This window comes from Protopterus annectens, chromosome 11.part0, assembly GCF_019279795.1.
Source record: "Protopterus annectens isolate FY-2018-M chromosome 11.part0, PAN1.0, whole genome shotgun sequence".
In the NCBI taxonomy this organism is placed as follows: Eukaryota; Metazoa; Chordata; order Ceratodontiformes; family Protopteridae; genus Protopterus; species Protopterus annectens.
The window spans coordinates 523,558,055-523,571,213 of record NC_056745.1 but is presented as its reverse complement, the minus strand read 5'-3'; the positions used below and the strand labels follow the sequence as shown (position 1 = coordinate 523,571,213).

At 44.2% G+C, this 13,159-nt stretch overlaps 1 protein-coding gene across 3 annotated transcripts in view; it reads left to right on the top strand.

Moving 5' to 3' along the window:
• The window catches only part of RAP1B (RAP1B, member of RAS oncogene family), a 1,113,130-nt gene that overhangs the window by 955,095 nt on the left and 144,876 nt on the right, over positions 1-13,159 (top strand). For all 3 annotated transcript variants that reach the window (XM_044088033.1, XM_044088031.1, XM_044088032.1), the window contains one exon: positions 391-506. In XM_044088033.1, the coding sequence (XP_043943968.1) occupies positions 391-477 (87 nt within the window). In that variant the 3' untranslated portion in view covers positions 478-506. The remainder of the gene's footprint in view (positions 1-390; positions 507-13,159) is intronic.

Genomic DNA, 13,159 nt, shown 5'->3' with positions numbered 1-13,159 from the left:
TCATACGTTTATAGTTTTGCCTTATTTATTTATTGGCATTTCACTTACAGGTATGCTTATTCAGTTTGTATGGGGCCCGGAACTGCTTGTGTCCTACATCTTGTATGTAACATTCCAGTTTGTCCCCCTGGGGAGTTTGTGCTCAAACTTTAGTTCAAAACCTAGAGATTACAAGAACTTTATTAGGAGAGTATCTTCAGAACAGGAGACCTTCCCTAAGGTCAGCCAGTGGGATCACTACTCGGACATGCTTTCATTTCTTAAATTCACTTTTCATTAGCTATGTGATTTAAACAGTACATTTATATTAAATGTATGGTATTGAATTGTAGTGCGGCCCTTGAAAATGAAATATTTCAGAATCTTTTTTTGTACCAAATATTTTTACAGATCTTTTATGACTTGGTTCGACAAATAAACAGAAAAACTCCACAACCTGGAAAACCTGCGAAAAAGCCAACTTGCAAGCTGCTTTAATATACAGATGTACCTTAGATCTGAGCCAGGTATTTTCAATTGTTTTGTGTTGTCAGAAATTTGGATTTTTGCAGTTTAATAGCTGTCTGCATTAATTGCCATATTTACCATCAGAACTCATTGATGGGTTCTGTGTAGAAGTGCTAAGATCATTTTGTTTTTGTTTTTTTAATTTAATTATGGATAGTGTAGTAGACCCTGCCTGTGGATAACTTTTAAGGTGGAGTCTTGTACAAAAGAAAAGCATGAAAAGATTGGGGTTGGGATAGGTGGGAATGCTGAATAAAATTTTTGTATCACTATTAATGAAATACCAGAAGAGAATGGTGCTTGTACGAGAAAGTTAGAGAAAGAGTGAAGAAGTAGAGAAGGAGCTTTGTCTAAAGGAAAAAGAGAGCCTGCATTCAGATGAGTTAACTACGACGGGCACTACACGAGTCTATAAAAGTCCTGAATGATTGTTAGGAAGCTTCAGCCTCACTGGAGATCCCCGAAGTTCTGATGTATGTAATCAGTGCCCTTGCATGTGTGTAAGGTAGGGGGGGGGATCCACACAGCTACAGGTCAATCTCACATCAGTACCATACTGGGAATGGCAAATTGTGCACCTTAACAGCAGTAATCATGTATATAGTATACAGCTTAAAGACGCAGACCTGGATAACTTAAACAGTGAAAAGTAAGAGTAGCACGCAAAGGTAGCAGTCAAGGCCAACAGTAAGGAGTTTAATCCTTGCCACTGTTCAGATTAGTGTTGATTTGTCAGCTGTGATATTTTTTCCAGTTTTGGGGATCTTTTATGGAAAGGGAACCAAAAATTGTAGAACAAGTGTATGCAGAGTAAAGGCCACTTTAAGGGAAGTAGGGCAGAGGAGAAGTTATACAAGGAAAATGAGACATACTGGCTCTTCTTGGACGTTAGATGGAAAGGGTGATTTCAGCTAAGTGGACAATTTGTAGGGGAATTCATGTGGACAGGGAAGAGGAGAAAGGTCAAATGTTCCAAACTGAGTGGCCAGGCTACAGCTTGGACGAGAGTTTGTACTGATGTAATGTTGAGAACCCTCCTTGATCGGTCCATGATTGGGCATTTATTCTCCAACAATCAAACTTTATTTATTTTTCTTAAAAAAAAAAAAAAAAAAGTCAGTGACATCCATGCACCCATACTAATGCTGATAATGACATGTAGGATTGCCAAATATCCACCTCTGGAGGGATTTGGGGGAACGACTTTCCTTTGCATCTTCTTGCTTGGTTGACTATAATGCAGGAAAATAAATTTGGAAAATTTGTGTACAGGGACTTTTCCATACCATTTATGACTTACACTAGTACAACACCCTCAGAGGAGGGCATTGGAGCAAGAGGTGTATAACCTTCGACAAAAAAAAAAAATAGCCATCCGGGAGGTCCCACCAGACCAGAGAGGATGCGTGTTTTATCCCCATTTCTTCAAAGTGTCTAAAGACACAGGACCTCAGACCAGTTCTCGACTCGGTCATTTGAATCAGTATGTAGTAGGTCCTGGACATGTTGCAGTCCATCCTGCCTTGTTTACATGCAAGAAACTGGATGTGCTTTTCTCATCTCCAGGATATGTACATACACACCAAAATATCCCATCCAAGTCCTTCAGATTACCATGCTGTCAGGATGTCAAGTGGAAGACTGTCGTTCACCACATGTACAGCACGAGTCGTAACTCACATGCTTTACTAGGGATAAGAATATCCTCTTCTTACCTGAATGGCTTATTGCCGCATATGCTAAAGAAAGGTGTGTCACAGCAGGGTATTTGCTGGACCTTTGCCTATCCTTGAGGGTCATAGTTCCAGATGAGACTCTGAGTTGACAGTCAGCTGCTAGTTGGTTGCAGTGAACCACAAAAGCCAGTCTGACCAGAAGGAATATCCACCACTGTTCAGGCAGTCCTAGGATCTTTCAAAAGAATCAAACTCCCAGTGTAGCTACAGTCCTGAATGTGCTAGGACTTAACGGCAGCTTTCATTCAGAATGTACCACATGCCAGACCTCAGAATACAGTGCATACCTCTCAACCTATTAGAGAAAGAAATCTTTGCAAAACAATGAATAAAAGTGGGACAAATGCCTAAAACTAGGAACAATTTTTAATTATTGCTGTTGCATAGAAAGTTGATAGAATAACAGGATGTTCTTCGTGTTTCACTGTTGCAGTCATCACATTTGGGTTATCTGCCTGTAGGTAGCCCTCAGCCGGCCTGAATACCAAAGTCTTCGGATTTCTGTGTCGGATGCTGTCACTTCTTCCATGACGGCGGGTCGTCACGGGTATAAAACATGCAGCCGACGTCATTACATCAGTCTTTCTTGCCATGCGGTGCCCGAAGCAGAAGCAGTTTGCAAGTGCCAGTCGGTCGTCTCGTGAAATTTTCGTTTTCGAGTTTCAGACCTGAAGTCTTCAAAAAGCGAAGTACCCCGTTGGGGATCCTTTTTTCTTGTTCTAACCGATGTCAGAAAAAATTAACAATTGTCTTGCCTGTGGAAAGCAAATACCTCATAGAGATTTCCATTTTTACTGCGTCACCTGTTTAGGCCCAGACCACAACGTCCCTCGCTGTCAGTTTTGTGCCTTCGGGCAATTTTTTAGCTAAATACTTTCGTTCTCTATCTCCGTACTCCGAAATGGCTTCGTTAAGCCATCCGACTACCGATCTTCCGAAAAAACGCAAGGATAAAGATAGAGACAGACCGCTTAGGTCCAAAACTGCCAACGACACTACCGTTAAGCTAGTCACCAGCCCACCTGTACTCAGTGAGGTGCTTTCGCAGCCCCTGATACCCGCTACTACAGATTTGCAGGCCTCTACTGAGACCCATTCGGAGTCTGGTATGCCACGAGATGCTTCTTCGACTATGGAACCTGCAGATGTCTCTACCTTGGATGGGTAGGCACCGGCTTCTGAGGGTGTATTCAGGCCTACCAATTTTCATATTAAACCGACTTCATTTCAAGCTAAGAATACTAAATTCCTCAGGCCTAAAGCTCGCACTAAGCCTAGAAAACAGATTACCAAAGCGCATTCTCAGGCCCATATGCCTCAAAAACAAATGATTAGAATGGCTAAAGACCTTGTTACCTTAATTAGGGGAAGCAGCCCCCCCCCCCCCCCGAGACCTAGAACTGATTTTCTCTCCGATTCTTCTGATGAGGAATTTGATATCTCTCTTCCTTCTGACTACCAGGATTTACCCTTATCTACTTATGAGGATTCTGATGCAGAGGATTCCATTCCCTCTCCTTCCCCTCCAGAAGGTTTTTCTTTTGGTGAAACCTTGCATAACCTTAGTGAGCATTTCCGCTGGGAAAGAGCCAGGACTTTTCCCAGTCCAAAAAGAGACTTAGGGAATTTTTAAACCTGCCTCAACACAGGCCTCTAGCTATCCCTCCTGTTCTACAGGTTGCAGATGATGTTTTCTTGGAATCAAGCCTTACCCCAGATGTTTTCTTGGAATCCAGCCTTACCTCAGACTCTTTGCCTCCAGCTCCCAGGAAACCTGACAGGTACTGCAGAGTACATGACTCACAAATTCCTGTTCAAGAACCCTACTGCGGATCCAGAGACAATTTCCCAAGGACCCAAAGACATTAAGGCTACAACTGCCAAAAAATCCTATCCCTTCTGATAGGGATTCTAGAGCTTTAGACAGATGGGGTAAGAAGGTATATGCTTCTGCTACTTTGGCCATTAAATTGTCAGTTTCATATGTTAAAGTATCAGCAGCATATTATGGGATTAACTAAACAGAAAATTATGTTGATTCCTGACTGTGCTGAACAAAAAGATTCACAAGAGTTAATGCATTCTGCTGACCAAGTAGGTAAACATACTTTGCATTGTGCTTTTGATGCTTTAGAAGCCTCTTGCAGGGCTGCTGTTACTGGGTCTGTACATAGAAGGCATGCTTGGCTTAAGGAACAAAACTTGCCAGATCATGTTAAAGCTAAATTACTGGATGCACCCTTAAACCAAGAGCGCCTTTTTGGCTACAAAGCAGAAGTTGTCCTCAAAAGGATGGAGGAAAAAGCTAAATCTATGCAAACTGTTAAAGATTTCTTACAAGTACAGCCACCTAGATTCATTAGGCATTGGCCTTCAAAGAACTGGTCCTTTCCAGTCCCTTCCAGGCCTTCTCAGTCCAAACCCAGAAGCAGCAGACCACCAAGACTTCAGTCTCAGGCCATGCACAGATCTAAGCAGTGGGGGGCCCCCACTTCCAAAGCAGGGAGTAGTAAGTCACCCCCCCTATGGAAAAATGGCACAATGACTTATCCTTAACTCTTCAAGCCTTGCTCAACTACTTGCTCCCTTAGGAGGTAAACTTGCCCTGCATGCAAAAAACTGGGAACTCATTACTCAGGACAAATGGGTTTTAAACATAGTTTCCCTAGGATACAGACTCCACCTCCACTCACTCCCAACTCCAAGTGGATAGCCAGACCTCCCCCAGACCAGTGGGCGGAGGCCCAAAAACAAGTACTCTCCTCAGTGTCAGGGCTCTTCAGCCTGTCCCAGCAGAACAAAAGGGTACAAGGTTTTTATTCAAGATTGTTCCTGGTTCCCGGAAAAGAGCACTCCTGGCGTCCTATTCCAGACCTTTCTATTCTCGGCACCTTTCTGGTGGTTCCAAAATTCAAAATGCTAACTCTTCAACAGCTTCTTCCTATGCTAGCCAAGGATGCCTGGCTGGCAACTCTAGACTTAAAAGAAGCTTACCTGCACATCCCAATAAGGGAATCCTGCAGAAAATACCTACGCTTCAGGGCAGGCTCCATGCACTATCGGTTCTCTGCACTTCCCCTTGGCTTATCTACTGCGCCCAGGGTATTCACAAAGTGCCTTGCTCCAGCAGTTGCATTTTGCAGGCAGAGAAATATTCAGATTTACCCATACTTGGACGATTGCCTGATTCAGGCAGAGAGTCAGGACTTGCTATTACAACACCTGGCATTTGTAAAGAGACTTCTAACTTCACTAGGGTACACTATCAACGAGAAGAAATTACTCTTATTACCTTGCCAACAGATTGTATTCCTGGGAGTAAGCTTTAACACAATTTCCCAGATGGCATACCTCACTCCAGAGAAACAAGTTCATTTGACAACCTACTTCAGACTACTGGCCACAAAAACCCAGCTATATGCAAGGAAAATCCTGCAAGCCCTGGGATTCATGGCCTCTTGCATTCTGTTAATTCCATATGCAAGACTGCATATGAGGAAACTTCAATGGTATCTAAAAAGTCTGTGGTGTCTGCATTCTCAGGAACTGGAAACCATGATTCCTATCATTCCTTGTCTAAGGGAAGAGTTCCTTTGGTGAGCAGAGGCCTGCTACCACAACAAGGGTCTCCCTTTCACTGTACCCCTGCCGTCCATACCCTAACAACAGACGCACTGTACATGGGGGGGGCTCACATGGCAGGGCAATGCATTCAGGGCAAATGGAACCCGAGACAGATGCACATGCATATCAATCAAAAAGAAATGTTAGCTGTACAGAATGCTCTGACAGCCTTCAAAGACCATATTCTTCCAGGACAACTATTGGTAAAGACAGACAACACCACAGTTATGTGGTACATAAACAAGCAGGGGAAACCCAGTCGTATCCTCTCTGCAGACTAGCCGTGGCTCTGTGGGACACAGCCTTGAGCTACCAAGTACATCTATAAGCACAATTCCTGCCAGGCAAACTAAATTCACTGGCAGACGACTTAAGAAGAAATCTCATGTACCCACACAAATGGAAACTGGAACCCAAAATATTCAATCTCTTGAGGAGCAAATCGGGGACACCAGAGGTAGACCTGTTTGCCTCCCCTCAGAACTACCAATTGAACAAATTCTGCACTAGAGCTCCCCACAGTCAAGCTTGGAAAGTGGATGCCCTGTCCTTTTCCTGGGATAACCTCTCAGTTTATGCCTTCCTCCATGCCTCTCCTCTCGAAGGCTCTACTAAAGATCAAACAGGACAAGCCAAGGACAATACTGATTGCACCAGACTGGCCGCGCCAGCAGTGGTACCCCCTTTTGCACAGTCTGACAGTGCTACAACCTTGGCACCTGCCTCAGAGCCCTTCCCTGCTGTCCCAGCAGGCGGGCCAGATTCTGCACCCTCAGCTTCAAACCCCCAACCTTGCAGCCTGGCTAATTCCCTGAGCTCACCTACAGCCACCCTCAGTAAGCAGGTGCTGGATGTCATTCTTGAGACAAGGAGGCCTAGTACTAGAAAATCTTATTCAGAAGTGGAAAAGGTAGTGTTCCTGGAGCCAGGCTCAGGGGATGGGCACAGGGTGCCCAGCTTACCTCATATTCTAGATTATTTAACAGAAATGCTCTACAAGGTCCTGTCTTTCTCCTCAATTAAGATTCTTGCCTCTGCCATATCAGCACATTATAATACTGAGCCACCCCTCTTCTCTCATCCCTTGCTAAAACAATTCCTTAGAGGGGCCAAATAATTAAGACCCCCCAGGAGAGCTCCCACTCCAGCCTGGGATCTTAACTTTGTATTGGAAAAACTCACTCTTCCCCACTTTGAACCAGCTGCTACAGCAGAGTTGAAATTCCTTTCTTGGAAAACAGCTTTACTTCTAGCCATCACTTCAGCAAGAAGAGTGTCTGACCTGCAGCCCCTCATGGCAGTGGAACCCTTCATGATCTTCCATGTGGACAGGGTTTCCCTCAGGACTAATCCATTCTTTATGCTCAAGGTGGTGTCTGATGTGGCTCTAAACAATTCCATTCATTTGCTTACTTTTTTCCCCAATCCTCAGAATAAAGGTTAAAGGATACTGCATTCTCTGGATGTACACGGTCAGCTTAGATTCTATTTGGACAGGACTAAGCTTCTCAGAAAATCTGACCAGCTGTTAGTTAGCTTTGCTGCCAGGGTAGACTGGGAGGCCATTTCAAAGCAAACCATTTCCAAATGAATAGCACATTGCATCCGTTTCTGCTACAAACACCATAGAAAACCTACCCCACAGGAGATAAGAACACATTCCACCAGGGCTGCATCTACCTCTACTGCATTTCTCAGAGGAGTCCCTACCAGGGACATCCTAGAAGCTGCAAACTGGAACTCTGTACATACTTACACCAAGCATTACCACCTGCCTATCTTTTCTAAATCCAGAGCTGGATTTGCCACAGCCGTCTTACAGGGCCTTATTGCTAACCCTAATGCTCTTTAACTACCCCACCCTTCCTTTGCTTTGGGAATCAACTAATCGATGACTGCAACAGTGAAACACGAAGAACATAGTACAGTTGTGTACACTTACCATAAAGGTAGATGTTGGAGTGTATTCACTGTTGCAGTCCTGGATGTTCATAGTGTTTCACTGTTGCAGTCATTACAGTTGGGTTGTCCTGCTGGCAGGCTACCCGCAGTCGGAAAGAGTTCCAAAGTCTAGGTCGCCGGTTGCTGTCACCTCTTCCCTGACATCAGTGCACCAGGGTATAAAAGATGCAACCGACACCATTTTCTTCAGCCTTTCTTGCCGCGCGGTGCCCGAAGCAAAAGCATTTCGCAAGTGCCGGTCGGCCGACTCCTGAGATTTTCGAAATCGAGTTTCAGAACCGAAGTCTTCAATAAAGCTAAGTATTCCATTGGGAAACTTTTTCTTGCTTCAGACCGATGTCAGTAAAAGTTAACAATTGTATTTCTTGTGGGAAGCAAATACCTCATAAGGATTTTCACTCTTACTGTATTCCTTGCCTAGGCCTGACCACGATGTTACTAGCTGTTGGTTTTGTGCTAGATTCAACAAACGCACTGTTAAGCATCGGTTTGATTTTGCTTTACATTACTTTGGCCTGAGGTTTAACTATATAATTCCGTCGGAACAACCAACGACCAGAATTCATAAAAAACGCAAAGACAAGGAAAAGGACTGGCATCAGAGGTCCAAAACCGACGACGCCTCTTCTAGGCCAGTCGCCGGTTCTCAAGAGGCGCTTTTGCAGCCCGCTAGCTCAGAGCCACAGGTCAGATCCGACTCCCACGTGGAGACACCTAGGCCTCTGGAAACTATTCCTCAGATGGGTCCGGAGTCAGCTGAGCAGGCATCGGCTTCTGACGGTGTTTTCAGACCTCACAGCTTACTATTAAGTCATCTGCAGTAGTCAGGGCAAAGTCAAAATCACCATTAAAGACAAGAAAACAAGTACAGCATTCTCCAGGACAGTCATCCATGCCAAAGAAACAGATGCTTAAAATGACCGAAGACTTAATTACTTTGATTAGGGGTTCCCATCCCTCCTGATAAAAGGCCTAGGCAAGACACTGACTATGATTCCTCTGACCAGGTTTCTATTTCCTCTGATTCCTCTTCAGGGATATTCTCTCCCTCCCTATGAGGATTCTGATGCAGAAGAATCTATACCCTCAGCCTTTCCACCTGAGGATTATTCTTTTGGGGAAACTCTGCACACCATGAGGGAGCATTTCCATTGGGAGAGCCAGGATTATTCAGAATCCAAGAAAAGGCTCAGAGACTTTCTTTTATTGCCTCAGCACAGGCCCCTGGCTATCCCCCGTGTTTGATATTGTTGATGATGTTTTCTCTGAATCCAGTCTGTCTCCTGATTCTTTACCCCCTGCACCAGTCAAGCCAGACAGGTACCACAGGGTCCTGACTCATAGATTTCTTTATAAAAACCCTGCTGCTGACCCAGAAACAATTTCTCAGGGTCCCAAAGGGGTTAAGGCTTCTACTGCAAAAAAACCCTGTTCCTGTGATAGGGATTCTAGAGCTCTGGATAGATGGGGGAAAAAAGTTTACACTTCTGCTATTTTGGCTGTAAGGGCTTTCAACTGCCAGTTTCACATGCTTAAATATCAACAGTACCTCGTGTCTTTATTAAAACAGAAATGCCTACAAACTCAAAGTCCTGACAATAAGGAATGCAGGATTTATTGCATGCAGCTGAACAAGTGGGAAAGCATACTCTGCAATGTGGATTTGATTCATTAGAGGCTTCTTGTAGAGCCGCAGTTACAGGCTCTGTCATTCGAAGGCATGCTTGGTTAAAAGAACAAAGTTTACCTGAACATGTTAAAGTAAAATTATTGGATGCTCCACTACAGCATAATACTTTGGTGCTAAGGCAGAAGAAGTGTTAAAGAAAATGCTGGATAAAGCAAAGTCAATGCAGACAGTGAATGATTTCTTACAGGTTCAACCACCTAGGTTTAGCAGAAACTGGCCTTCAAAAATTGGTCCTTTCCGGTGTCAGACACGCCACAAAGAGGCAGATACAGATGCCCAAGAGGCAGATCTCAGCCCCAAGGCTCCTACAGACCTAAATAATGGGGTGCTTCAGCCCCCAAAGGAGGAGAAGACAAATCACAACCTTATAGGAAGCAGTCCCAATGATGTCCCTCTACAGATGCCAAGCACTTACCTTTTGGCAGCACCCTTGGGGGGAAAGCTAGCACTTTTCTCACAAAATTGGCACATAATCACCCAGAACAAATGGGTACTGAATTTTGTTTCTCAGGGTTACAGGTTACACTTTCACACCCTTCCAAAGTCAAAAGGTATGCCGGACCTGCCACAAAACCAATGGGCAGAGGCACAAAAACAAATTACTGCTCTCATGGATATGGGAGCTATTCATAGAGTACCACATCAAGAACAGGGACAAGGATTTTACTCAAGACTTTTCCTGGTACCCAGAAAGGACAAAGCCTGGAGACCAATACTGGACTTGTCAATCCTAAATACTTTTCTGGATGTTCCAAAATTCAAAATGTTAACACTACAATAACTTCTACCCATGCTGGGCAAGAAGGCTTGGCTAGTTACTTTGGACCTCAAGGAGGCATACCTGCATGTACCAATCAGACAATCTTGCAGAAGATACCTCAGATTCATAGCTGGCTCAATGCATTACCAATTCTCTGCACTGCCCTTTGGCTTATCTGCTGTGCCCAAGGTCTTCACGAAATGCTTGGCACCAGTAATTGCATTTTGCAGACAAAAAGGAATTCAAATATATCCCTACTTGGACTGCCTTATTCAAGCAGAGACCAAGACATTCTACTAAAGCATCTGGCATTTGTGAAAAGATTACTAATTTGCCTAGGGTACACAGTAAACGAAAGAAATCAAAACTAGTGCCCTCTCAAGAGATAATATTCCTGGGTGCAAGCTTAAATACAGCTGCCCAGATGGCTTATCTCACGCCCAGACAAGCAAAGGCAACTGACTCATTACTTTCAAATGATGGCAACAAAGACCCAGCTCCTGCAGGCCCTGGGTTTCATGGCATCCTGCATTCTACTAATTCCATATGCAAGACTGCATATGAGGAAATTACAATGGTATCTAAAAAGTGTTTGGACTCAACATTGCCACAGCTTGGAAACAATAATAACTCTAATTCCCTGCCTACAACAGGAGTTTCGATGGTGGTCCCAGGCCTGTCACCACCACAAGGGACAGCCTTTCACCTTACCCACAGCCAGGCAGACAATAACAACGGATGCATCGGATTATGCCTGAGGGGGCACACGTGGCAGGAAAATGTATTCAGGGCATGTGGCCCAAGGAACAAATGCATCTTCACATCAATCAAAAAAAGATGCTAGCTGTACAGAATGCTCTGACAGCCTTCAAGGATCTACTACATCCAGGACAACTACTACTAAAGACGGGACAATACCACAGTTATGTGGTACATAAACAAGCAAGGGGGCACACATTCCTACCCCTTCTGCAGGCAAGCCATGACTTTGTGGAACACAGCACTGACCTATCAGATACATCTGCAGGCACAATTCCTGCCAGGAACAAAAAACACACTGGCAGACTAACTAAGCAGAAATCTCATGGATCCTCATGAATGGAAACTAAATCCACAGGGCTTCAGCATAACAAGGAAATGGGGATGCTTTGCCTCCCTTCACAACTGCCAACTACAGAAATTCTGCACACTCACAAGCATGGAAATTGGATGCTCTATCATTCAGCTGGAAAACCCTGACAGTTTATGCCTTTCCTCCACTGCCTCATCTTCCCAAAGTGCTCCTAAAAGTCAGACAAGAGAAGCCAAAAATGATCCTGATTGCCCCAGACTGGCCACGCCAGCACTGGTACCCAATCCTAAAGACCTTGTCTCAAGGCCCAGCCTGGCCTTTACCTCAAATTCCTCATCATCTGACTCAACAAAACAATCATTCTGCACAGTCAACTCAGAACCTTAAGTCTGGCTGCATGGCAGATAATATAGCCACTCAGACCACACCTCTCTCTAAAGCTGTTATGGATGTCATTTTAGAAGCCAGGAGGCCCAGCACTAGGAAATCTTATGCAGAAAAATGGAAGAGATTCTGTGCTTGGAACCAGGCACAAGGACTCGAACCACTTGTTCCAAATATACCTCAGATTTTACAATACCTAACTGAGATGCTGGACAAAGGCCTATCCTCCTCATCTATTAAGATCCATGCCTGTGCCATTTCAGCTCATTACAGTCACGGAACCTCCTATTTTTTCACATCCACTACTAAAACAGTACCTCAGAGGGGCAAAAACATAAGACCCCAAGGAGAGCACCAATACCTACTTGGGACCTCAAATTTTGTTTTAGAAAAGCTCGCACTGCCTCCTTTTGAGCCAGCCAGCACTGCTGATATAAAATTTTATCATGGAAAACTGCTCTGCTCCTAGCAATAACTTCAGCAAGAAGAGTCTCAGAGTTACAGGCATTAATGGCAGTGGAACCTTTCATCATGTTTCATCAGGACAGGGTCTCGCTAAGGACAAACCCAACATTTATGCCAAAGATGATTTCCAGTGTGACTCTTAACCAAACCATTCATTTGCCAACTTTCTATCCAAATCCCAGAATAAGAGGGAAGAGACTTCTGCACGCTTTGGACAAGCAGACAGCTACAATTCTACTTGGACAAAACAAAAGCTTTCAGAAAAACGGAGCAACTGTTTGTAGCTTATGCTGCAGGATCACAAGGAAAGCCTATCTCAAAGCAGACAATTTAAAAATGGATAGGACACTGCATTCGCTTCTGCTGTGCACAACATGGCAAATCAGTGCCTAAGGGAATTAGGCCACATTCTACCAGAGCAGCAGCCACTTCAGCAGCCTTTCTCAGAGGAGTACCAACCAAAGACATTTTAGAAGCTGCAACCTGGAGTTCAGTGCACACTTTCACCAAGCACTACCATTTACCTCTTTACTCTAAATCCATAGCAGGCTTTGCCACTGCAATTCTGCAGGGCCTGGTAGCCTCTCCTAATCCTATTTAGGACCAGACACCCAATCTCAGCTTTGGGATTCTACCCAAGTGTAATGACTGCAACAGTGAAACACGATGATGAACATAGTACAGTTGTGTACCTACCATAAATATAGATGTTAGAGTGTGTTCACTGTTGCAGTCCAGGTTACCCACCCACCATCCCCTTTTCTTTGCTGGGACTTTTCTGTACTTCTCAATTCTATACAACCTATGGGAGCTTTGTAGGAAAGTTATTTTACACAGATGCTTCGCATTGCTTTTGGGGAGCATCTGAAAAATGGAAATTTTTTATGGATTTACTAGACAATGGCCATGCCAGACTAACATCTACATTAAAGGAGTGTTAGCATCCAGTTTGCATATCT